This window comes from Microcebus murinus, chromosome 16, assembly GCF_040939455.1.
Source record: "Microcebus murinus isolate Inina chromosome 16, M.murinus_Inina_mat1.0, whole genome shotgun sequence".
In the NCBI taxonomy this organism is placed as follows: domain Eukaryota; kingdom Metazoa; phylum Chordata; class Mammalia; order Primates; family Cheirogaleidae; genus Microcebus; species Microcebus murinus.
In genome coordinates, this window is record NC_134119.1 from 24332989 (window position 1) to 24358618 (window position 25630).

Sequence of the window (25630 nt, forward strand, 5' to 3'; positions counted from 1 at the left end):
AAGCTTCCAAGACAAAGAGTTCGAGTGTGTTGCTGGACACATCCTCCCCATCCCCCCATCATCCCCAGTCTTCTCTCCCATCCCCTTTCCCCATCAACCCTGAGGGTGAGCTTGGCACGAGGAGGCCAAAGGGGCTCCTTTGTCAACTTAGATAAAAACCAAAGGCCTTTTGTTTAATGAGGGTGCCTCTTTCCCTCTGTATTTTAGTTCAAGAAGCTTTCATGGTTCACATGTTGGACTATGTTGAATCCTTGCCCTAAACTTATCACAGGGTTATCATAAGAATTAAATAGGGGGAAAGGGATTTGACAGCAAAACATGATCTACAAAACACTGTGCAAGAGTGATGGCTGTATACCTTTGAGGAGGATCAAGCCATAAACTTTAAATTGAGAAGACCCCTTTTGTTTAGTTATCTTATTTATTTATGTATTTGTTAGAGACAAGGTCTCACTCTGTTGCCCAGGCTGGAGTGCAATGGCATGATCAAAGCTCACTGAAACCTCAAACTCCTGGGCTCAAGCGATCCTCTTGCCTCAGCCTCCCAAGTGGCTGGAACTACAGACATGCACCACCACAGAAGCTAATTTTTTCATATTTTGTAGAGATGGGGTCTCACTGTGTTGCCCAGGCTGGTCTTGAACTCCTGGCCTCAGGCAATCCTTCCACCTTGACCTCCCAAAGTGTTGGGATTACAGGCGTGAGGCACTGCTCTTGGCCAACCCCTTCAGTTTATATTCAACCCCTTGCCCTGGCTTGCTTTCCTTTGTAAACATTTCTATTACCTGAAATTATGTTTTATTTGTATTTATTTATTTACTCCCCTATTGTCGGTTTTCTCCACTAGAAGGCAAGATCCACAAAGGTAAGGACTTGATGTTATTCCCCTCTGCAGCCACAGCGTCTAAAGGAATAAATCAGCGAAGGAAACGAATGAATGAAATCAAAAGCTCCAAATCAACTGCACTGTTAGCACTACAGACAAGCTCTGCACTGCTGAGTTTGAAGTCCCTCATCATGTAAATAGGGATAATAAAACCTACTTGGTTAAGTTATTACAGGAATGAAGGTGAACTAAGCCTAGCTATTCAAAACATAGTCTGCAGACCAGCAGTACCTGCAACACCAGGGAATGTGCTAGAATGCAGAGTCTCAGGCCCCAACCCAGACCCACTGAATCAGAATCAGACACACTGAATTTTGACAACGTCCCCTGGTGCTTCCTATGCATATTATAGTTTGAAAAGCCTTGAACTAAGGTACATGAAAATGTTTTATAAACCATAAAGCAATATTCTATTTTATTTTCAGTTCTTTGTTATATGTCCCACCCAACTTCACCTATACATCAAAAACAGTATCCCAAGGGCCTGGTAGAGCACTTAACACAGTCCAAATGTTTAATACAAGACAGCACCTGATAACAATAAAGAATAATGTTAGAGAAGCTCTGACATATTGCTGGAGAGAATATCAATCTCCTTGGCAAGAAATTTGGCAATCAGACCCAAAGCCTTTAACTACACATAATCTTTGACCAAGTGATCCCACTTGTAAGAATTTGTCTTAAGGAAAAAATTAAGCACATGCACAAAGATTTAGCATAGCGTTATATCAAGAGGGGAAAGAATGGAGGTAATTCAAAACAGTAGATTCAATGGATTAAAATAAAGTATGTATACCCAAACAAGACAAAGCTCCATGATCACAGAAAGTATTATAGAAAGTATAGAAGTATTATAGAAGTATTATATTTATCACCAGTATGTTGGCCAAGTAGGACTCATGCAGTATAATTTTAAAAAAAAAAACAAAAAACTGCTTTCCTTGTTTCCCTTTCTGCTGTTTGAGACAGGAGGAAGGGTATTTATTTTCCTCTCCTTGGATGAAAACCAGGGCAGCTTTCATGAGACATCTGGGCCCTCTTAGATCATGAAAAGTGCTCCAGACATTGCTGGTCATTTAAAAAAAAAAAATATCAGTAATGGTAATAAGATAGTCCAGTTCAATGTAATAATTAAAATGTCAATCTCCATTCAAAGTTAAAATTTCTTCTTCCTTCACTTGTTGTTGCCACAGTCTCACCACCTGCAGTGTTAGCTCTTAAAGGATGGGCAGGAGTTATACATACAAAAAGGAGGGTGGAGGGCAGTCCAGATGGAAGGAACAGTCTCAACAAAGGCAGGGAAGCAACAGGGAGTACACCGCCCTTAGTGCATGCTGAGTAGGGATCCCTGGCAGGGATAGAGCCCTTATAACGGCAATAAAGTGTCAGAGGCTGCCAGAAACTCAACCTAACAAAACCAGATAGAATTGGAAATTTGCAAAAGAGTCATGTGTGTGTGGGCAGTCTTGCAAAAGTTGCATGTGTGTGAGGACAGTCTTGTGAGCTGTTGAGAGCATTGGTTGGGAAGTTAAATATGGGCAAGTTCAGATCCTAAATATACCATTTAGTAGCTGGGCGACCTTGGGCAAATTGCTTAAGCTCCCTAAGCTTCAGTTTTGTCATCTGTGAAATGATGTTCTCCTAGGTTATGAGGATTAAATGAAATAATGTATGCAGCGAACTAGGCACTGTGCCTAGGACATAGGAAGTGCTCACAAATGGTAACTGCCAAAGGCTGCCTGGGTGACCCAGGAAACAGCAGGCTTGGGCTCATGCCCCAGTAGTCAAGGATTGGAGGCAACGGTGCCACCTGGCATTCTTACCATGCAGTCGCAGTTGCCCCCTCCTCACCCCTACCTCACCCCAGGCACCATCCCCTTCCCAGAACAAAGATGCCATGGAGGTGCTCACTGTGGCCTTGGGAGCCTCAGGGCAAGAGCCAGACCCAAACTGGGCTCAGAAGGAAAAAGACACTTCCTTCAAGTGAGTGCTTAGGGAAGACGGACTTTCACAGGCCAGTGGCAACGAGAGACAGGGAGCCCTTTCAGAAAGCTCTGACTTCTCTAAAATAAAATTTGGATCTTCAGGAGATGTTGGGGGTCAGGAAAGCCAGACCCAATAATGACAGATTACATCTCACCAGCCCAGTAGGATGAGGGAGAGGGTGTGATATAAAATAGTTTTGAAAAATTGTTCATTTTAATTTTTTGACAAATTAAAACTTATACTTGATTAAAAGCAATAGTCCCATACCCTTCTCCTTCCCATCCAGCCTCCTGTTCCCCAAGCAACCATTTCTTTTGTTGTTGTTGCTGTTGAGACAGTCTCACTCTGTTGCCCTGGGTAAAGAGCAGTGGCATCATTGTAACTCCCTGCAACCTCAAACTCCTGGGCTCAAGCGATCCTTCTGCCTCAGCCTCCCAAGTAGCTGGGACTGCATCCAGTTAATTGTTTCTTTTTTCTTTTTTTCTTTTTTTTTTAAGTAGTGACAGGGTGTCACCTATGTTGCTCAGGCTGGTCTTAAACTCCTGGCCTCAACCAATCCTCCCACTTCAGCCTCCCAGAGTGCTAGGATTACAGGTGTGAGCCAACCCGCCTGGCCCTTAAGCAACCATTTCTAATTCTTTAGCTTTTTCTTCTCGATGTTAAATCCATATCTCTATGAAGTTTATTCTCATTACTCACAAATTTCATATTTGTGAATTCACCTACTAGCTAAAATGTATTTGAAACTCCAAAATCAATACTCATGGCTTTTTGTTAAAAAAAAAAAAAAAAATTGAATCTCCTCTAATGTGCTTTTGCCCAGCCGAGGCGGAGCAGGCAACACTCTGCCTTCTTGCTTTTGCTCTTGCACAGAGATGACCAGAGGCTACGGGGCAGCGCAGTGCAAGAAGCTCTGGCTCAGGAGCCACTAGGACAGGGTTTGAATTCCAACTCCGACGCCTAATAGTGGCGTGGCCTCAGGCCAATTACTTGACAATTCTAAACCTTGGAAAAATTTTAAAAATAAGGGCCGGCATGATAACTCACTCCTGTAATCTCAGCCTTTTGAGAGGCTGAGGTTGAAGGATTCCTCGATGCCAGGGGTTCTAGATCAGCCTGGGCAACTTAGCAAGACTCTACCTCTAAAAAATAAATAAAAATTACCCAGAGATGGTGACACACATCTATATTGCCAGCTACTCACGAGGCTGAGGCAGGGGCATCCTTTGAGCCTCAAGAGTTTGAGGCTACAGTGAGCTATGATCCCACTACTGCACTCCAGCCCGGGCAACAGAGCAAAACTCTGTCTCTAAAAATATGTATATATAGAATTTACCTATGATCGATTTTATTCTATCGGCTATAATCCATTATTACCACTATTTATTCTGTTGCTCCCATCATTCCAGACTGGCCCTCATAAACTCCTTCCGATGCCTCCTGTGTCCTTTTGCCCCCATCGGTTCTCAAGGACTTCTTCACTGTCTGGCGTCACAAGCTGTTCCAGGTTCATCTTGAATTTTTCTGCCCCAGCTCTAGAGTCAACTGTCTCTTCAAGGCAGCGCATCCTGTCCCCGTGGTGAATGGCTAAGTATCACAGAGCAAACAACCACCACACATGTCCCCTTCAAGCCTCTGCTTGTATCACACCTGTTCACTGGCCAAAGCAAGTGACATGACCAAGCCTAAAATCAAGATGCAGGGAAGTACACCTATAGTGGGAGGAACTGCAAAGTCCCATGGCAAAGGGTGTGAATGTGTACCTAATTTAGAGAGGGCATGAGGAACTGGGGAACAATGATCCAAGCTCCTACACTCTCCTTACTTCAAGGCCTTCCTTTAAAGCATACTAAACCCTCCTGGGCCACAAGAAGAATAAACCTGAGCCTCCCCCTCAAATCAACAATGCTGGCTACTGTATCCATATTCTAAACCTAGCAGTCAGAAATAGAGACAGCAACAGACATGCATAATTATAAGAATTTATTAATATAAATTATATAGAGTTCTGAACACATATGCACATGCAAAAGTGCTTTCCATTACTCCCTTAATAGTGCTATTATAAGAGTTCTGTTCCTTTCCCTTCAACAGCTGCTATACCAGTTTTAGTTTGAATAAGGTGGTAGTTTGGTTTTTTCAGCCCAAATTATGAGACTCTCAGTCAACCTGGACCTCCAGCTGCAGCAGAGAGGGCCTCCCCTGGCCAAGCAATATTTCTTCTATCTCTCTTGTCAGCTGGTTACCTCTGGCCTGGGTACAGCCACTCTAGCAAGGCTGCTAAAAGAGCAAGAGGACATCGATATAAACCAACATTCTAAATAGTCCCTACTATTTCCCCTAATACTACAGCCTCATCCAGAGTGCAATCTGTGTCTTAAAGTATTGTATATGGTAGTTGGAGCCAACGTTTTGCCACTGCAGAACAGGGGTCACCAGCTTTCCTGCCTGCAGTGTTGGTCACCTCCTTATCCAAAGCCCTGCACGCTGCATTCAGCCCATTCCACTGTTGGTGCTGTTACTTGCAGCAGCCTACTTCACAATTCTGTGTCAGGCAGGGTTTCCAGGGCCAAATAACAGAATCCACTATGGCTAGCTTAAGCAGAAAAAATAATTAAGCAAATAGTACTAATCACAGAACCTTTGGGACAGCAAGAGCAAGAGAGTAGGCGCTAAGCAACAAGAAGAGTGTAAGAAGTGATGCTGTTGGACTAACACGATGAGGGAATCACCATCACATCATCTGAACTTGACTTGACTGCACTTCCTACTGCCACCAGCCAGCACTGACATCTCTTCTGCATCAGGAACCATCGCCACTTATGACCACCACCATAGTCACCCCTGCCACCACCCACGTCAGGAAAGATGGATGCTCCAAGTACATCCTGTCTCTGCACCTCGCTCATTTCCAAATGAAAGTCAGGCCCGAGTGTATCTGAAGGACAAGAGCCCAGGTCACAGGCCTGTGGTCTAGCAGCAAGGGAGGTTGGGAAGTCAAGTTCTGGGATAAAACATAGAGATTCCCACAAATATTAAAAAGGACTTTCCAAGCCTGGTGGACAGCCATGAATATGACTGATGTCCACTACTATGGCCAAGGTATTTTAAAGTAAGAAAAGCAAGATGCAGAACGATGTGCATAGAATACTCTCACTTGCATAAGAAGTAGAAACAGTCTACCTGCATAGACGATCTCTGGGAGGTTCTGCAGGAAATGAGTAACTATTATCTCTGGGGAAGGGAACTCAGTAATCAGAGGTGGGAAGAAGGTTTAATTATCACTGTATATTTCCCTGTACCCTTTGGTTGAGGTGGGTGCAATGTAAGGATGGAGAAAGAGGGAAGGGGGAAGGGAGGGTAGGAGGAAAGGAGGCGCCATGTTTCTTGCTCCTTCCATTCTCAAAGGTGGGCTCCAGAGTGGCCCCATGGAAGGCCTTTTTACTGTTCTTTGCTCTTCCTCATCTTTCTTCATCCAGCTCTTTAGATACAGCGGGACACGCCCTCTCCACCCTGGCAAGGAGAAAATTTCAGAACTTGCCTGGGCATAGAAAGTGCTTGTTATCCATCCAGCTGGAAAGGAGGGTGCCGCTGTAATAGGTACATTCTGCTTCTTTGCACTGAGCAAAACACGTTCTCCACGCACATGAACACAGCTCCCATTTTGTGTATCCCAAGGACTCAATGCAAATAAAAAATACATTTTAGGTGTTTAGGTATCCATTGTCATTTCTTAGTTGCCAGATTTTTAGGTTTATAAGCTGAAGACTTGAAAGAAATTGATATTGGACTCGAGGGGGTAGGAGGGCATGGGCAATATATGTAACCTTAACACTTGTACCCCCATAATACACTAAAATAAAGAATAAAATAAATAAATAATAAAATACAAAAAAAAAGAAATTGATATTGGGTAACACCCTATTTGTTTTGTCAAATAAAACCATCAACTAAAAAAAATTCCCCCTCTTTTCTCCTTCAAGCAGCTTTCTCATTCTATCTAAATTAATTATATAAAATTTTTTAAACTTTGAGGGCTCATCTAGTGGAAATGGGAAGGTGCTAGAGTAAGAAAGTCATTTGTGTTTAAAAAGTTAAAGTTAGCTGGGCATGCAGTGGTTCATGCCTGTAATCCTAGCACTCTGGGAGGCAGAGGCAGGAAGATCGCTTGAGGCCAGGAGTTAGAGACCAGCTGGAGCAAGAGCAAGACTCCGTCTCTACAGAAAAACAGAAAACTTAGCCAGGCATGGTGGCACACACCTGTAGTCCCAGCTACTCAGGAGGCTGAGGCATGAGGATCACTTGAGCCCAGGAGTTTGAGGCTGCAGGGAGCTATGATGATGCCACTGCACTCTAGCCTGGGTGACAGAGTGAGACTCTTGTCTCAAAAAAAAAAAAAAAATTTGTTTTAAACTTAAAGTAGCTGAGACTTTCAAAGGTCCTCCACTCGGACATTTCCCTGTTGTATTCAATGAAAATGGAATATGGCTGTATCTGTCATCCAGCCCTATCTACTCATACCCCATTAGATAATGCAGACATGACTTATCTTTTTGAAGGTACTAATTCACAGGTCAGTCTATTTGTGTACAGGGAATTAATAACAGACATCATTTCAATATTTGTCCCATGAACATGTAAGATTTTGAGGTCGGGAGATATAGCTTCTTTTTATTCTCCACTCTTCTGCTACCTGAAGCACAATAACTATCTGTTAACTAAAAAAATATCTTAAAACAGTTCCCTAGAAACTGCAGGTTATTATGGAAAACTATCAAGTTCTTATCCAGTGTTTCAAATTCCATCTCAAAAATCACCTCCTGTATGAAGCCTTTTCTTATACTCCCCACCACTCAAACACCTGGCAGAAGTAGACACCCTCTTCTCCATTCCTTAGCACCATACTTACCACGTGAAGATAAAGTCTGTGCCTAGTTAATCTGACTAATTTCAGTACATACAGTGTCTAGCTTATAGTAATACAGTGACTGAGTGAATAAATAAGCCAACTCATTCATTGCTGATGAATATGTCTGAATTAATTGAATAACAGACGCAGGGCATTGATTCTGCTTGTTTTTTTTTTTTTTAAGGGAAGTAAGGGTGAGCATTGTTTCTTTGTGTTAAAATTGTGAAGACTAGAATATACTTTTTAATCCATTTCTAACCCAGGACCTTTGGGGATGGGTCAGACCCATGTCATGAGAATGACAGTAAACAGGTAATAAGTAAAAAATTAAATTAAATGCCTAGGACACATAATATAGGTGAAACTCACAAACATAATGTTGAACAAAAGAAGCCAGACACAAATAACTCATATGGTCTGATTCTATTTATATAAAGTACAAATCCATCGAAGGAGTAGAAGTCAGGACAATGGTTTAACCTTGGTGGTGGTAGTGGGTGGTGATATGTAAAAGAAGGAACCAAGGGGCTTCTGGGAACCGATGATATCCTCTTTCTTAATCTGGGCACTCTATGTGTATATATATATATATATGTATAAGTCCAATTAAAAGCTTAAAAAAATACCCTAAGCCGAGAAGAAAGATTAAAACCAGCTGAATTCTTCAGCAAAATCCAGATATTTTCAACTGAAATGAAAAATCATACTGGTATAAATAGAGCCATTAATACTTCAAGGTCTTGAACACAGAAGATCTTGAACACAACCTAAGTTGTAAGTGGCAGTGAGCAGTCTCTGGAAAGCAAACTTTAAACACCTTCTGCCCAAGACGAGAGCATATTTGCTCAGTTGATGTTGGCATGTAGGGAAACGGGACCAGATGACTGTTGACCTGTGGACAAACTACCAAATTAGGAAATTCCATTTCAAGTCTTTAATTATTTTAATTACAAAATCCTATATTTGCTGACAATATTCAACTGACCTTTTTAAATTTAAAGTATCTTTCAAAAGGTTATAATTCCTGAATATGGTAATGTTCAAGCAAAAATACAGATTCAACTTCTAAATTCTATAACTTTTTATATTAAAATTTAAGTTATCTCAAGCTTTGTGGGCTTGATGCAAATCGCTAACGCCTGTATTGTTCTGCATGAAATGCCACCGTGGAATGGCGGGCATTCCATCCCTCTACCCATTTCACGGATGAGGAAATTGTAAATTCCACGTCTGTTTTGGTAACCACTGCACCCTCGGAGCCCAGCCCCATGCCTGGCGTGCAGTAAGCACTCAACAAATGCGCGTTAGAGGATCAAAGGAGGCTTGGGAGGGTTGTGTAAATTGCCCGAGGTCACTCACCCTCCCTGGGTGGCCCAGCTCTCTTTGCTAGTAATTCCAACAGGAAGGTGACGTGGGCGTGGGCGGTGATCCCGGGGTGAGCCACCGCAGGTGCGGCCGGGACTTCGCCACGCGGCCTGGCCCCGGGTACACACACAGACACACACACACCAGTCTTCTGTTGTCGGACGCCTCGCCCTTCGCGGGGATTCACATCGCCCTCTTACTCAGGGATGAATCGCTCTGGCTTCTTCCCCCGCGCCGACCACAGGTGCTCCAGGACTCCTTACGAGGGAGACAGCTGTTGGCGCCCGGAGGCGGGAGTCTCGGCCGGGACGCGCCGGGGAGTGGGCGACGGGCGTACCTGGAGGGCAGGGGAAGTGGCCCGGCTTTCATCACCTGGGCTAGTGCCCCGCGGGCCTCGGGCCGGGAAAACTGCTGGCGGCCCGCTAGGGGCGGGATGAGGGGTCGCCAGGGGGGCCGCAGCGGGGGAGCGTGCGTCGCGAGTCCTCCCGGCCGTCCGGGCGCAGGGCAGCCCTTCCGCCACCCTTAAAAACTCCGCGCCCCGCGGAGGCGCGCCCCTGTAGTCCCAGCGGCTGGGGAGACTGAAGCGGGAGGGTCGCTTGAGCCCAGCAGTTGGAGGCTGCAGGATGCAGCTAGGATGACACCACTGCACTCCAGCCTGGGCGACAGGTCGAGACCCCATCTCTAAAGAAGAAAAAACAAAAAAAAATCTGCTGCGGACTGCGACTCTTCTCCGCGGGAGCGAGACCTAGCAGGCCCGGGGCTGGGCGTGCCCTCGCCTGCCCCGCCGTGCGCTGGCCCTGGCCAGCCGGGCCGCTGGGGGCCACGCAGGGCGGGGTCGGTGCACCCGGCGCAGCGCGGCTGGGGGCGGGCGCCGAGCCTGAGCGCGAGTCCTGGGGCCGCTTCGCCCGCGCAACCTCGCTCCGGCCAACCTCGCCTGCCGCAGCCTAGCGGAGCCGCCGCGCGACCGGCCCGCCTCGCCAGCGCCCGCTCCCCGGCTCGGCCTGGGGTGGTCTCCAGGGGCGCGGTTCTGCACGTCTGCGGGGCTGGGCGCGACGGGCTCCAGGAAAGGAGGTGGGTGATGACAAGGGTCTAGGGCAGGGGGGCCGGCGGCTGTGATGGGCACCGGTGACTCCTGAGCGCCCTGCCGCCTGCTTTCTGCAGCCCCTTGCGCTTAAATGACCGCCTTCTCCAGCCCCGTGCATCTGGCCGCGCGAAATACTTTCAGTCCAGCCGCAAGTGCTGCCTGTAACAGGGGTAAGGGGCAGGTTTCCGTCCACCCACCATCCGACCCGGGACCCTGCAGAGCTGGCAAAAGACAGGCCGAGTGGCCTTACGACACCGAGCACACTCGGATCTTCCAGGCAAGCAAGCGTCGAGGACTATTTACCCCACCTTTTCCCTTCCTTCCTTCCTTTCTTCCCTTTTTCTTTTTGTTTCTGTTCTTTTCGTTTTCTATGAAGGGCTGCTGCGCCTCACGTGTGCCTGTGCACTTTGCTTCTTGTTTTGGTCTCCCCGGATGCGTTTTCCCGGCTGAAGTTTGTTGCTCTTCCCAACAAGTAACAGCTTGCTGCTGATGAGAAGTTCACTCAGAAATGAAGGTGCAGAAAGATAGGAAAGGAATGCAGGGAAACCAGATTGTCTGATTTTAGCCTGCATTTCGTTGTAAGGGAATCACCATCTATTGCCTAAAGGAGTGATATCTTCATCGCACAGGTTAGGAAAAGAAAAGACCGTTCATGTGATTGCCCAGTGAAACAAGCAGTAAGGGATCACCGTAAAAGAAAGGTTGCTTTCTTTATATACAAAACATTTTAAATAACAACCTCAAATCATAGCATTGGGGAAATTGTGGGGATCTTAAAGTCAAACAGTTCAATGCCACATTACAAGTTTGACTATGTCTTATTGTCTTTTTGCTGAGAAATATTTGTGTCAACTAGAAATGCTTAATAGAACCTACGGAGGGTTTATAGTCCCTGAGGTTTTAGTTTTCTTTCACATTGGCCTTGCAACATTATCAAGATAGTTTCCCAGTGTGGTGGATAAGAGTTTGAAGTTAGAAAGACCCGGATTTCTATCTGGGCTCTACCACCTAACTTGCTATGTGACTTCAGACAAGTTGCCTAACCTCTCTGAGCCTATGTGTCTGCGTTTCTAAATAAGGCTGCTAAGAGGATGAAGGGGATAACAGAAGATAACACAGAGCACATCATCCAGGGACTATGTAATAAATGATACCTGAAGCTGATGATGCTAGAGGCAAACAGGCCTAATGCTTGCAATCACTGCATGCCACTCCTCATGCAAGAGGGCTCTGCCTGGGCCTCTGTGCGTGGGGAGTAGAGGCGTTGCATCAGTGCATGCTTCTGGCTATGAAAACATGAGGAGCTACTTTTGAACTCTTGAATTTGACTCAAACACATAAAATCTGTGCTAAATCTGTTCGGAGTTACCGTGTTCAATTTATCTGTGTAGTGTATTTTGAGATTCTCTTATGCTTACACAGTTTCAAATGAACACAGAACAGATATGACGTTGGTTATTTAATTATTGTTTATTATTAAAAATAGTGGTCCTCGGAAGTCACCATAGTACCTGGCTTAATATTGATTTGGGCAGGTTAAAGGAAGGAACTGTGTCCTGAAGCTCATTTTTCACTTGGCTGTGTGAGCCACAGACCAGCATCATCTGGAGCTTATTAGAAATGCAGCCACCCCCCACCTGCAGAATAAAATCTGCATTTTAATAACCTCCTGGTGGATTCGTGTGCACTGTCAGTTAGAGAAGCCCTTTCTTAGGAGTCTGAGTGCATTGATGTTTCTCAAAAAAAGGCCTTATGAAAACAAGGATTTCTCAAAAGCTGTCCTTGCATAGTAAAGTGAAAAAGATTCATTATAATCATTTAAATGATTTTTACTTTAACTGTTTAAAACAGCCAAGAGCAGAACTTTCTCTTTAAAAGTAAGAGAGGGCTGACGCCTCAAGCTTTGTTTAAGTTCTGCCAATTTGAGGTTCTGGTGTTCCTGTTACCTGCTGAATCATTTCAGTTTTGATACTGCTTGGCTTCTTTTCTAGCTCCTCCAATGAAGCGAAAACTATGGGTTTGAAGTTCACAGCCCCGTCTGTACTGTGAAGAATGAGCTTTTTATGTTTATCAGTCCTGTTTTAAAATCTTTTGCTGAGGGTGTATCCAAAAACTTAATAGATGCATTTATATATCAATTTTTATATGATACAAAACAATAACTTAAGTAAGTCAAATGCATGGCCGCAATTATTAATGACCTATATCCTTATGTGCATTTAAGGGTAAACTATATATTACAATGACGGAAATGGGAATTATTTTGCATTGTTTTATATTTTAAGCTTTCATACAGGAAGATACCATCAATATTTGTGGGAGTAATATAATATTAATAATGTATATGTATTTGAGATGTTAGAGATAAAGGTTTTAATTACATTCTTTTTAAAAATCAACTTTATTGAGGTATAGTTTGCATACCATAAAATACACAGGTTTTAAATATACAGTTTAATGCATTTTACAGCATGCAAATTATACCTCAATAAAGTTGGTTTTCCAAAAGATAACATGAAGGATTGCCTATTGCTAGAATAGTTCAGAGAAGGTCAATAGAGAAGGAAAATGAAGATTGATACATCAGGCAAAGAAAATGCATAACCAGGTGATCCTGGAGGAATGAGTGAATGGAAAAATAATGTATGTAAATTTAGATGGTTTGAGATCATTTTTATAAGACTTTTTGTCTTTAACGTTAAGATGCTGAATTTAATATCTGGTCACTGTGAATCCTGCAGAGCTTTTTGAAGAGAAGGCTAAAATGAAAAATAAAACAAAAAACAATTTTGCTCGGCAGGGTCTGCGGGCACGTTCTGGTTTCCTACTCACATTCCAATCTGTGTCTGCCTTTGTGCTCGGCAGACACCAGCATTCGCCACCATGCTGTCATCCAGCGACTTTGCATCTGCTTCCTGGGAGCTCGTGGTCCACGTTGATCATCCCGACGTAGAGGAGCGGAGAGACATCACGCTGAGAGTGTCCGGAGACCTGCATGTCGGGGGAGTGATGCTCAAGTTAGTAGAACAGATCAGTAAGTTTCTCTTCCTTAATGGTTTCTCTGTACTGAAACTCCTTCTGTTGCCTCACAACTAAGTGGCTGGCCTAGGTTGTCTGATCATCTAGGTTTTTCTGATCATACTTCTTGTAATGGCCCAGAGAGCAAGTCCCCCCCTCTCCTAGGGGAGAGAGAGAAATAGGGGTTCGGCAAGAACTTCAGACTGAATTGCAACTATGCTTGTAAAAATTTGAGTCTTTGGTGGCAAACTGAAGTTCCCCAGCAGGTATAATGCTGTACTTCCACAAGGATGGGACCCATCCATTGGTGACGTCTAACTTTAGGTGACCTTAGGTGGCGTGGCATTAGACTATGTGTCAATTCTCTGTGAATACTCAATTGCTCAGTGATAAAGTCAGCTTGGAGCCAACGTGTCTTTTAACACTTATCCACCATTTGCTACTCTCCCTGTTTAAACAAAGAAAAAGAAGTCTTTAGGGGCAGATTCCTCACATGAGGAGTTAACACTATCAAATCTAGAATTTAATAACATTCCATTTTCTTTGTATTTATTTTACCTTCTACTAAGGCCTTGCATGCTGGCTTTTCACTCTAGTGAGATAAAGGTTTTTTTTAAGTGAGTCTTTATTGAAGTATAATAGAAATACCCAAACTGCACTTATCACGAGGGTACAGTTCAATGAACTTTCACAAAGCCATGAAACCACCACCCAGAGCAAGGAATAGAACATTACCTATTCCTCACCCTAACCCCACACCTGACCCCATCCAGTCGCTACTCTACCAAGGGTAGCCAGTATACTGACTTCTAACACCAGAGGAATAATTTGCTTGATTTTGAACTTGATATAAATCGATTTCTACTGCAGGATACACTCTGTCTTAGTCTGTTTGCATTGCCATAGAGGAAATACGGGAGGCTGGACAATTTGTAAAGAAAAGAGATTTATTTGGCTCACAGTTCTGCAGGCTGTCCGAGAAGCATGGTATCAGTGCCTGCTTCTGGTTAGGGCTTCAGGAAGCCTCCAGTCATGGCCAAAGGGGAAGGGGAGCAACATTACATGGCAAGAGGAAGGAAGCAAGAGACAGAAGAGGAGGTGCAAGGCTCTTTTCAACGGAATGGCACCAAGCCATTCACGAGGGATCGGCCCCATGACCTCAACACCTCCCTGCCCCCAACATTAAGGATCAAATTTCAATGTGAGATTTTGAGGGGACAAATATCCAAACTATAGCACACTCTTACACATCTACTTTCTTTCACACAATATACATATTTCTGTGAGATTTATCCATATTGTTATGTATAGTTTCCGTTCATTTATTTTCATTACTGTATAATATTCCATTGTAAGAATATGCCACAACATATTTGCCCATTTATTTCTTGGTGAACATTTGAGTTGTCTTCATTTTCAGACTCTTACAGACAGGGCTCCTGTAATACATGTCTTTTGGTGATCATTTCTATTGCATGTATAGCTCAAAAAGGAAATGCTAATTCATAGGGTTTTCCAGAACAGTTGTACCAGTTTATACTTCTACTAACAGCATCAAGCAAAAGATTGTCTAATTTAAAGAGAGATAAACCATTTTAAAAAATAATGAGTAAATAAATACACTGGTGGCTCTTAATTTAGCAAAATAAAAGATTGAATATTAATTCTAACATGGATGAAAAGAAAAGATTATATTTTCAAGCCAACACTGAAGGAGGAGAAAGATTAAATGTTGATGCTCACATTGAGAGGGAGAAAATATTTACTCTGATTTCAATGTCTGGGGATATGGTGGAACTAAGGAGAGTTGGCCATTCCTGAGAAGAATGAAATGTCGATTTTACAGCACCTTTGTGTGCTCTTTGATTAGGAGCTACTGTTCCTCCCTTGTGATACAGCGTTGTAAAGATCCATTTCTATAAGAGAAATAATCTTGACTGAACAACATCAAATGCTTTTGACCTTCCCAGAAAGGACCATGGCATGGAGGGATTTTAAGGATGAGAACTTTAGCATTCCTCATGAACAAAAATTCCATGTTTCTGTTCCTCTACGGTACTTCCTTATAAATGATGGTAAGGTTCAGTCACTGTTTTCTCCTGCCCTCCCACCCAACTTGGAGACTTTAGAGAGAGGCCAAGAACTGTTGAGCCTTGAATTGTAGAAGGAGATGAGGGGCTGAAGACCAGTTGTTGGTTTCAGTTTTTGCACACAGCAAAATTGACTCTAGGACACTCAGACCCTCCAGGCTCACTCTCCTTTTACTTAACTGCGTTTTCCGTTTCTGCAGACATACCCCAGGACTGGTCAGACTTTGCTCTTTGGTGGGAACAGAAGCACTGCTGGCTTCTGAAAACCCACTGGACGCTGGACAAATACGGGGTCCAGGCAGATGCAAAGCTCCTCTTCACCCCTCAGCACAAAATGCTTCGCCTTCGCCTGCCGAACGTCAAGACCGTGAGATTGCGAGTCAGCTTCTCGGCCGTGGTTTTCAGAGCTGTCAGTGATATCTGCAAAACCCTGAGTGAGTACCCTGAAGAAGCCCCTGTGCCCTTTGCACTCTCCGCAAAGGAAGGCAGGAAAGCTAGGTGCGAATTCTGCCTACTTCAAGCAATTGGCTGGAGAATGCTCCCTTGTTAGGAAGCACGCTTGGCAGCCCAGGCCCGGGTGCTGCAGCCACGTAAGTGGAGTTGAACAAAATCGAACATTATTGGTATAAATCAGACTCTCTTCTACAAAGCTTAAAACTATTTCAAAAGAGATTTGTAAACAGACTAGACAAATCATTACGATTACCACCCCACAAAATTTATTTCCCCAAAATGTGTGTCTATGTACTAGCAGTGATTGAAGCCCAGTGGGGAGCACATGAAACAGGTATTATACTATTCCCTTTGCTTTGGCTGTGTTTGAAATATTTGCATAATACATTGTTTTAAATAAACTAGAAATTTTACTAGACTAAATCTCCCTCCACTGTTTACTCCCCCCACTCACTTTGGAGGGTCTCTCCTCCTCGTTTGATTTCTTCAAAGGGGATGCAATTTGGTTCCATTTACTTCTCAGGCATTTCCTGAGAAATGGTTTCAAATGCACAAAATGATGCTGAGTCTTTGGAGGAATTTTCTTTTGACTTTTGTTTTTTTTTCCTTTTGTTATTTGTTATTTTATTTTATTTCTAGATATTAGAAGATCAGAAGAACTTTCCTTGTTAAAGCCTTCTGGTGACTATTTTAAGAAGAAGAAGAAGAAAGACAAAAATAATAAGGAACCCATAATTGAAGATATTCTAAACCTGGAGTGTTCTCCAACAATTGCAGGTCCACCAGGTTAGATTTGTGACAGGTGTTTTGTTGTATTAATTTGTGAATGTAGAGTAGAGCCCAAGAGGAAAATATGCTTCTCTCCACCCACTTCCAAACAGAGGAAGAATAAAATTGCAAGATTGATGTGATAAGGAAAAGATATACAGTTAAGTTTAGAACTAACAGAAATTCATTTCAGACTTTTTTCAACAGGTATGCATAATAACTCATTATTTTAATTGTAGATCTTATGTTGCTGATGAATGCAAAATTTTAGTACAACTCACTGTGAATTGGGGATAAAAGGATTAAAGAATGATATTCAGAAAAAAGATAAGTTAAATCAGGCCGGGTACGATGGCTCACACCTATAATCCTAATACTTTGGGAGGCCAAGGTGGGAGGATCACTTGAGCTCAGGAGTTCCAGACGAGCCTGAGCAAGAGCAAGACCTCGTCTCTACTAAAAATAATAAAAATTAGCTGGATGTGGTGGTGCATACCTGTAGTCTCGACTACTTGGGAGGCTGAGGCAGGAGGATCATCTGAGCTCAGGAGTTTGAGGTTGCTGTGAGCTAGGCTGACACCATGGCACCCTAGCCCAGGCGACACAGTGAGACTCTGTCTCAAAAGAAAGATAAGTTAAAATATTCAAATGTACTTCTCTATTCCTGAGTCTATCTCTGTGTGATTTTTTTCCTGAATTCAGTTTTTCATGGGGCATGCAAGAGGAAGGCAGGTAAAAATTCTGGAGAAGGATTAAATATCATCCTTTTCTTTTTATATAAAAATAATCAAATCTCTAGCTTGCTTGCAAGACTGAGGGCTTTCTTACATAGTATATTCCAATGCAAAGAACAAAAGGAGTATTTGTTCTTTCCTTATGCAAATTAGAGCCAGATGATTTAAAAATCATTCATCTACTGGATTCTTAAAATCAGTGAATGCTGCTATTTGCTTAAGGAGCTGACACGTGTTGTGTACATGCATTCTGTGAGGTCTCCAGGTCTCTGGTAGTACCAGGACTCCTGCTGAAATAGGAAAACTTTGAATTATTAGAAAAGAGGTGGTCCCCAACATTTGTCTGTGTTGATTTTTGGAAGCTTTTACATATCTGAATTCTTGAGCTTTCTGGGAGCTGAATATACAGATAAGACCTTTATCTGTGTGTCACTAATCTCTCCACTATCGTGACTCATATTATTTTTTTTCCATGTCTTTGCTCTTTTTTTATTGCAGAATATTATGGGGGAACAAATGTTTTGATTACATGAATTACTTTTGTACAGTTTGAGTCAAAGTTATAAGATAGTGTGCATTGTACCTGTTGGGTATGAATTTACTCATCCGCTCTTCCCCCTGACTCATGTTATTTTAAATGGTATAGACTTTTAAAGTCAAAATTCATTTGAGTGTAAGTAATGTTAGTATTTTTCTAAAGATTTCTGCTCCCCAGATTTCATATCACAGGGTGTGCCCCCCTTGCCTTGCAGTAAGTCCTGGCTTGTACAGTAAAACCATGACTCCTACATACGACCCCATCAGTGGAACGCCAGCTTCCTCCACTATGACTTGGTTCAGTGACAGCCCTTTGACGGAACAGAACTGCAGCGTCCTCGCATTTAGCCAGCCTCCCCAGTCGCCAGAAGCGCTCACCGATATGTACCAGCCTCGGTCTCTGGTCGATAAAGCCAAGCTTAATGCAGGGTAAGGATGCGGCTCCTTGTGCCTCACTCTGAGCTGGTGCTAACGTAGGAAGAGAGATAGGGGTAGGAGTGTTTCATTGTCAAGTCGGTAGGCCTGGGAGTTGTACTTTATGAGCAAAAAGTCAGTGCTGATTTCTGCAACAAAGCGGGAAAATGCAGCCTCTGGTCATCTCAGTACGTTTAAAGCATGACAAAATGTACGCATTTGGGTAACTCAACGGATGACCATCTGTGCATACTAATTCTCTGCCACTACAGGTGTGCAAAGCGTATTTTATGGGATGCAGAGTGGTTTGTAAGTATGTTGGTCCCCCTGGGCCAGCAGGGGAGACTTAGGGTGGCCCACCTGGCTCACATCGTCTCTTGTGGAACACCCCTTCTCTCTTTAGGCGTTCTGATGAGCAAGTCCTTGAGCTGTGTTTGATACGGTCTCAGAAAACATGCCCAAACTGTTGCTCAAACTGCCATATTTTTTTTTTTGCTCCCCCTTGCTCACCAAATAAAGTCGAACTTGTTAACAGCACTCAAGTCCCTATAAGACTTGGTGCCGGCGGATGACTCTGCACTCTCCCATGCTCTCCTGTCCCACATCCTGCCCAGGTTCACACTCGCTCTTTCTGCCACTGCCTCCTCTCCAGGACTGTCCCCTTTGCCTACTGGTCAGTCCCTCCTTGCCCCGTAAGGCCCAGCCACATGCTGCCTCCTCCTCCTCAAGTATCGCTGTTCAGAATCGGTCACTCCCCTGTGGTTCTGTTCTAAAATTTTGCTTACTCCAATGTCACATTGTCCCTTTATTATGAGGCTTGGTCTCCCCCCACTGGACTGTCAACTTCTTCAGGATGGCAGTTATGTCTCGTCATCCTTGTTCCCCCACAGGGCCTCATGTAGTGGAAGTTCAAGCCATTTTTATTCAATGATACTGGGTGACGCTCAGCCCCTTCTTATTTTGTTGTTAACTTTTAATCTCCACCCCCCGCTGCCCTCACTGCTACTCAGTTTTTATTTCTCAACTCTAGAACTGTACTCTCCAACACAGGAACCACTGGCCACATGTGATATTTAAATTTAAAATTTGAATTTAAATAAATAAAATTAAAATGTGGTGCTAACCACCTTTAAATATCCAGCAGCCACATGTGGCTAAGGGCTCACGTATTCACACAGATAATGAATATTTCCCTCACTGCAGAAATTTCTAGGCAATAAGGTAGAGCTGGCTTTGGGGAGAGCCCCCTGGCACAGTAGAGAGGCAGTGCACGCAGTCAGGAGGTCTCGCGTGCTGGCTTTACTACCAGGCCCATGACCTTGAGAGATCATCTAATGTCACTGAGACTAAGTTTCCTAATCTGTAAAACCGAGATAATAAGAACTTCCCTGGCTCCTTCTTTGGGTTACTTTAAAGTGTCAGTGAGAAAAACCTATATAAAGCACTTTGAAAACTCTTAAAATAAAATGCAAAATTATAAGCTATTATTATGTGCTTACTGGTTTGGGGTTATATAGGTTGAATATCCCTTATCCAAAATGTTTGGGACCATAAGTATTTTGGATATTTTTCCTAAATTTTTCCAGATTTTACAATATGTGCATTATACTCACTGATTAAGCATCCCTAATCTGAAAAATGTGAAAGTCAAAATACTTCAATGAGAAGTTCCTTTGAGCATTCATGTCAGTACTCAAAAAGTTTCAGATGTTGGAGCATTTTGGATTTCAGATTTTCAGATTAGAGGTACAGATTCAGTCTGTATTACTTACTCTGACTTTGCTCAAGGATATAAATTATATGTAATATACAATATATAGCATAATATGATGGACATACATGGAAAATCAATTGGCTATTGAAACTCATCCTGTTTTTTAGTTGGCTGGATTCCTCACGCTCCCTCATGGAACAAGGCATCCAAGAAGATGAGCAAGTGCTGTTACGATTTAAATACTACACTTTCTTTGACTTGAATCCTAAAGTAAGAAACTTTTTCTGTTTCTCTCTCCAGTGAATGCATGGAAATGTAAACTTGAGTCATTGGTTATCGAGACTAGCATTAATTTATGTGATCTTGAGTTTTGCTCTGCAGGGTTTGACTGATACATGTATACTCGTCTCTGAATTTTTATCTTTTGGTTTCTAATGAGCGTGGCAAGCTGCCCCTGAGTGGGCAGGGGTCTGTGTGGGGCTTTGTGCCCAGCACGGTGTGCACTGCCCCTCTGCATTTGCAGGAATGGAGAAATGCAAAGAGAGTGGCTCACAGAGCTGGAGTCCTTAATGCTTAGGAAGGAAAGGAGTGTGTTACCTGTTCAAATTTGTGCCCTATCTGTTATTTATTTATTATATTAAGCAACTACCATATGCCAAGAACTAAGCCAGGTACTGAAAACCCCAACTGTCGTCTATTAATGTTCACAAATGAATGAAATAAAATACGTAGGATTGCAAAATGAAACAGTTATGTTGAACAGTAGTGACCAAAATCTTTTTCAAAATGGATATGGTAACATAGTAACATATATTTTGGGAGTTTTTTTTGTTTGTTTGTTTGTTTTTGTCTTTTTCTGAGACAAAGTCTCACTCTGTTGCCCAGGCTAGAGTGCCATGGCATCAGCCTAGCTCACAGCAACCTCAAACTCCTGGGCTCAGGTGATCCTTCTGCCTCAGCCTCCCGAGTAGCTGGGACTACAGGCATGTGCCACCATGCTGGCCAATTTGTTCTATATATTTTTAGTTGGCCAATTAATTTCTTTCTATTTTTTTAGTAGAGACGGGGTCTCGCTCTTGCTCAGGCTGGTTTCGAACTCCTGACCTTGAGCGATCCTCCTGCTTCGGCTTCCCAGAGTGCTAGGATTACAGGTGCTAGGATTACAGGCGTAAGCCACGTTGCCTGGCCATGGTAACGTATTTTTAGTTAATTGAATGAATAAGACCTGGTGGCAGGCCTCATAGCCACCATAATTCCAAAGTCGTGATGTGTGTGGGCATTACTTGATGACAGCAGCAATAATTGTGGTACAGTAGGAAAAAAAGTCTGTGATTCTGGTGATCACAAAGGGACAAGTACTCTGCAATACCATAGTTCATTGCCTACATTCATCGTGGGAGGAAAAAAATTTCCATGACAGTTAGGGGCAAGTGAAGATGTAGTGTTTCCTTCTCTGAGCTTGTGGACCACCTGTACTCAAACTCCCAAGTCCAAGGACCCCAGATTTAGAACCCCTGTGCCAAGACCACATTCAGATCCTACTCCTTCTAGAGAAGAGCTTTTCCCTACTCTGGGTCACATGAGCCATTCCCTTCTTTGAGCCACAACTAAGTACTACGCAATTTCAGGACTCATACCTCTAATCACACCGTATCTGTGGGGTTTTTCCTACCAGTAGACACTAAGTTCTTGGGAACAGAGAACACATATCTGGCACTTCTTTTGCCTCCCCCTCCCCACCTCCCCCAAGCTGCAAAGATGCTGTGAAAGTCAGAAGTTCCCAATTTAAGCACCTGAGCAATGGTAGAGTCACCCGGCCCTTGGGAAGCCTTCAGCAATTTCCTTGCTAAGTGATTCCTCATTAAATCCCCTGCTTCAGAATTGGCCTTAAGCTCAAAAGAAGGCAACTCAGTCATCTACCCCTGAAAAAATTGTCAGGAACACAGAAGTGACTTCACAGTCACAGAATCCAGACATGGCAGGCCATGAGAATAAATATCAAACAGGGAGGAATAGCATTAAATATGCATTTGTCTAAAAGGTAGAAGAAATCAAAGGAATTGTACTCCCAAGAGGGGACAAGGACACTGAAGGTGAGGGGCACAGGGGCTGTCATCTTAAGCTCTTTGGCCTCCAGCCTCTGCTTGCATATGGGATGAGAAGTTCTCACTTCATAGCCTGTAAAGTGAACCTCGTTTGAATCTAATAGCCACATGGCAGCTGTCAACCCCAAAGGTGACAGAAAGAATTAGGTTAGCAGGACACAGCTTAGGGGTATGAGAATGGGGATCCCCAAGCACTTTAGAGTTGTGGTGGTACTCCCTCTCGCCCTTCTTCAAATTACAAGTTCTATAAATAAAACCAAGTTTAAGACTCCTACTATGCACTGAGTAGATATAGGGGGATATAAAAAAAAGATGTAGCTCATGTTTTCATAATCTAAAATCAAATCAAGAAGAGCAAAGAGGTCAGGTACAGTGTCTTATGCCTATAATCCCACTACTTTGGGAGGTCAAGGCAGGAGGATCACTTGAGGCCAAGAGTTCAAGACCAGCCTGGGTAATGTAGCAAGACCCTATCTCTACAAAAAAAAAAAAAAAAAAAATTGAAAAATTTAGCCAGGAATTCGAGACTACAGTGAGCTATGATCATACCACTGCACTCCAGCCTGGGCAACAAAGTGAAACCTTGTCTCAAAAACAATAACAAAAAAAAGAGAGCAAAAGACAGCACCCATGAAACCACTGCAAATATACAAGGCACCTTAAAAATAGAAAATAAATTCTACAGTGAGAAGTGGGAAGTTTCTCTGGCTTGCACAGGAGAGATGCGTATAAGACATACATCCGAAGTAATCTCAGATATATAAAATACTGGAATATAACATTTCAAAAATAATATATTCAAAAAATGCAAAAGCCAGAATTCATAAAAGATTGGTAGATTTTATTTAAAAATAAAAATTTTAATCATGCCAAAAAACTGTACACAAAAAAACATACAAAACATACTACAGTACAACACATACTACAAGCAAAAGGCTAATTTCCCTAATATATAAAGAGTTCCTATGGAACAATAATAAAAAGACCAACAACCCAGTAGACTAGTGGACACAGGATATAAACACATAGTGCATAGAAAGGGAACTACAATCGCATATAGGGCAAAGCTTAAAAAGTTTCACATGCTATCTTAGCAAAAATGTGGCAAAACAGGTTCTCTTACACACTGCTTATAGGTCAAAGTACAAATTAATCTAGCCTCTATGGAAGGCAATTTGGCAGTATCTATTGGAATTACAATTCTACATAACTTTGACCCAGTAAGTCCACTCCTAGGTATTTATACCACAGTCATACTCACACATGCAAATTGATGTGTATACATAAGGACCACGATTACTGTGAATACATTGTTTGTTTTAGGAAAACATTAGAAACCACCTAAATTTCCATCAGTAGGGAACTGGCGAAATACATTATGATACATGCTGTTGTTAAAAAACAAAAAACTGAATCAGCTCTCTTTTGATACGGAACATACTCAAGGTATATTGTTATTTTTTATGAACCTTACATCACAAACATATCAAGGTATATTATTAAATGAACAGAGTAAGATGCAAAACAATCCATAGAGAAACTACTATTTGTGGGAGACAAGGGAGGGAGACTAACTTTTTATTGAATATCTTGTTGTCCCTTTTGACTTCATCAAAATGAATTTGTTCATGATAAACCCTTTTGCCCCTTTAAATGTGTTCAAAGTGTGTGAATTGAAAAAAACACAAAAAACTCTTTATAACTTTGATAGTTCATAATATTTTAATTTGGAGTAGAGAAAAACACATCAGCTTTAACAAGAGACCTGGAGGATAGTGAAAGCTGTTATCAGGCCAACAGGGAATCTTGAGTGACTGGAGCTAACTCGTAACTCCTTCTTAACAGAGTGAAAACTATGATCGGTAGGTTTCGTTATCTGTATTGCTGGTTGGTAGAAGTATCTAGTTATGACATCTTATTCTAGATCTTGTTTTTCTCTTAATGCTAATTTGTAAATGTAGGTAACTTTTATTTAACTAATATTCTTTCAAAAAAGAAAGAATATTTGTGGGGGAGAATAAGAATATTCAGGTGTGGAAGGTTTTATTAAATTTTTACAGTCTGGCTAGGTGCAGTGGCTCTTGCCTGTAATTCTAGCACTTTCAGGGGCTAAGGTGGGAGGATTGCTTGAGGTCAGGAGTTTAAGACCAGCCTAAGCAAACTAAGCAACATAGTAAGACCCTGTCTCTACAAAAAAATAGAAAAAGTAGTGGGGCATGGTGGCACATGCCTGTAGTCCCAATTACTCAGGAGGCTGAGGCAGGAGGATTGCTTGAACCTAGGAGTTTGAGGCTGTCGTGAGCTATGATCATGCCATTGCCCTCATATCTGAGCAACAAAGTGAGACCCTGTCTCTAAAGAATATATAAGTAAATAAATCTTTATTAACTGCATTTGAGAGAAGCCTTATTGAGTAACTTAACTTACTCCCAATAAGGCACCTACAGTATTAGAACTGTAAACACTGGAACTGAGTGACAGACACACAAACTGCTAGATACAGGTTTGTTAATCCAATGCAAATTTCTTTTTTTTATATATAGAGTCTCACTCTGTCACCCAGGATAGAGTGCCGTGGCATCAGCCTAGCTGACAGCAACCTCAAACTCCTGGGCTCAAGTGATCCTCCTGCCTCAACCTCCTGAGTAGCTGGGACTACAGGCGCAAGCCACTACGCCTGGCTAATTTTTTGTTTCTAATTTTAGTTGTGCAGCTAATTTTTTTTCTATTTTTAGTAGAGACAGGGTCTCACTCTTGCTCAGGCTGGTCTCAAACTCCTGAGCTCAGGCTTTCCTCCCGCCTCGGCCTCCCAGAGCAATTCAAATTTCAGTGGCTGCACACACTCACATACTATTTAGAGTTTGTGTGTAAACTGTGAATTAAAGCAGGGGTCTTTGGGGGCAAGGGTGGCTGCATGTTTCTTTGGGGTCCATTATGTGTGTGGTTTTCTTAGTTGTCATGTCTCAGTTGCACTATAATGTCCATACCATAAAATTCGCCCATTGTAAGTGTATACTACAGTAATTTTTGGTATATTAAATAGGTATGCCACCATCCCCACAATCCAGTTTTTAAAAACTTCCATCACCCAAAGAAGTTGGTGAGAGATGTTCCCTTCAGTTATCTGAACTGAAGGTTCTGATTAACAGAGGATAGTCTCAGTTATTCCAGAATTTTCATACTGTGGAATATAATAAATATACCCCTCTCCACATATACACACATATCTGTTTTTTTCTCTAGTACGATGCTGTCCGGATAAACCAACTTTATGAACAAGCCAGGTGGGCCATTCTCTTAGAAGAAATCGACTGCACAGAGGAAGAAATGTTGATCTTTGCAGCACTACAGGTATGGGAACTCCTCTACCTTTTCTCTGGAAGGAGACGAACCAAGTTTGTTGTGCTTAAAGTTTTGTATTCTTCATACTATTTTTTTCCCTTTGACAAAAGAGTATCATCCGCACATGTGCACCTTTTATGTGAGGCATTTAGTCTTGCAATTTTTATCCCTTCCCTGCTACAATCAGTGGTGGGGAAAAACCAGATGTGAACACGACTTGCCATA

The 25630-nt window shown here is 42.6% G+C and overlaps 1 protein-coding gene and 1 long non-coding RNA gene across 4 annotated transcripts in view; one reads left to right on the top strand and one right to left on the bottom strand.

Annotated features, from left to right (window-relative positions):
- Positions 1-8189: 8189 nt before the first annotated feature.
- Positions 8190-9762, bottom strand: LOC142876868 (uncharacterized). Of its 2 annotated transcripts, none has more exons than XR_012923707.1 (2): positions 9291-9762; positions 8190-8673 (listed from the first exon to the last, which is right to left on the bottom strand). It is a non-coding gene; the product is annotated as an uncharacterized LOC142876868 (long non-coding RNA). The 2 variants fall into 2 exon arrangements; XR_012923708.1 differs by having other exon boundaries at positions 9141-9597.
- The window catches only part of FERMT1 (FERM domain containing kindlin 1), a 36482-nt gene continuing 20601 nt past the window's right edge, over positions 9750-25630 (top strand). The window contains exons 1-7 of one of the 2 annotated variants that reach the window (XM_076010937.1): positions 9750-10217; positions 13031-13264; positions 15539-15772; positions 16431-16577; positions 18046-18259; positions 20126-20228; positions 25307-25414. In XM_076010937.1, coding sequence (XP_075867052.1) covers positions 13114-13264; positions 15539-15772; positions 16431-16577; positions 18046-18259; positions 20126-20228; positions 25307-25414 — 957 coding nt within the window. In that variant the 5' untranslated portion in view covers positions 9750-10217; positions 13031-13113. The remainder of the gene's footprint in view (positions 10218-13030; positions 13265-15538; positions 15773-16430; positions 16578-18045; positions 18260-20125; positions 20229-25306; positions 25415-25630) is intronic. The other variant, XM_076010936.1, reaches the window with a different exon arrangement.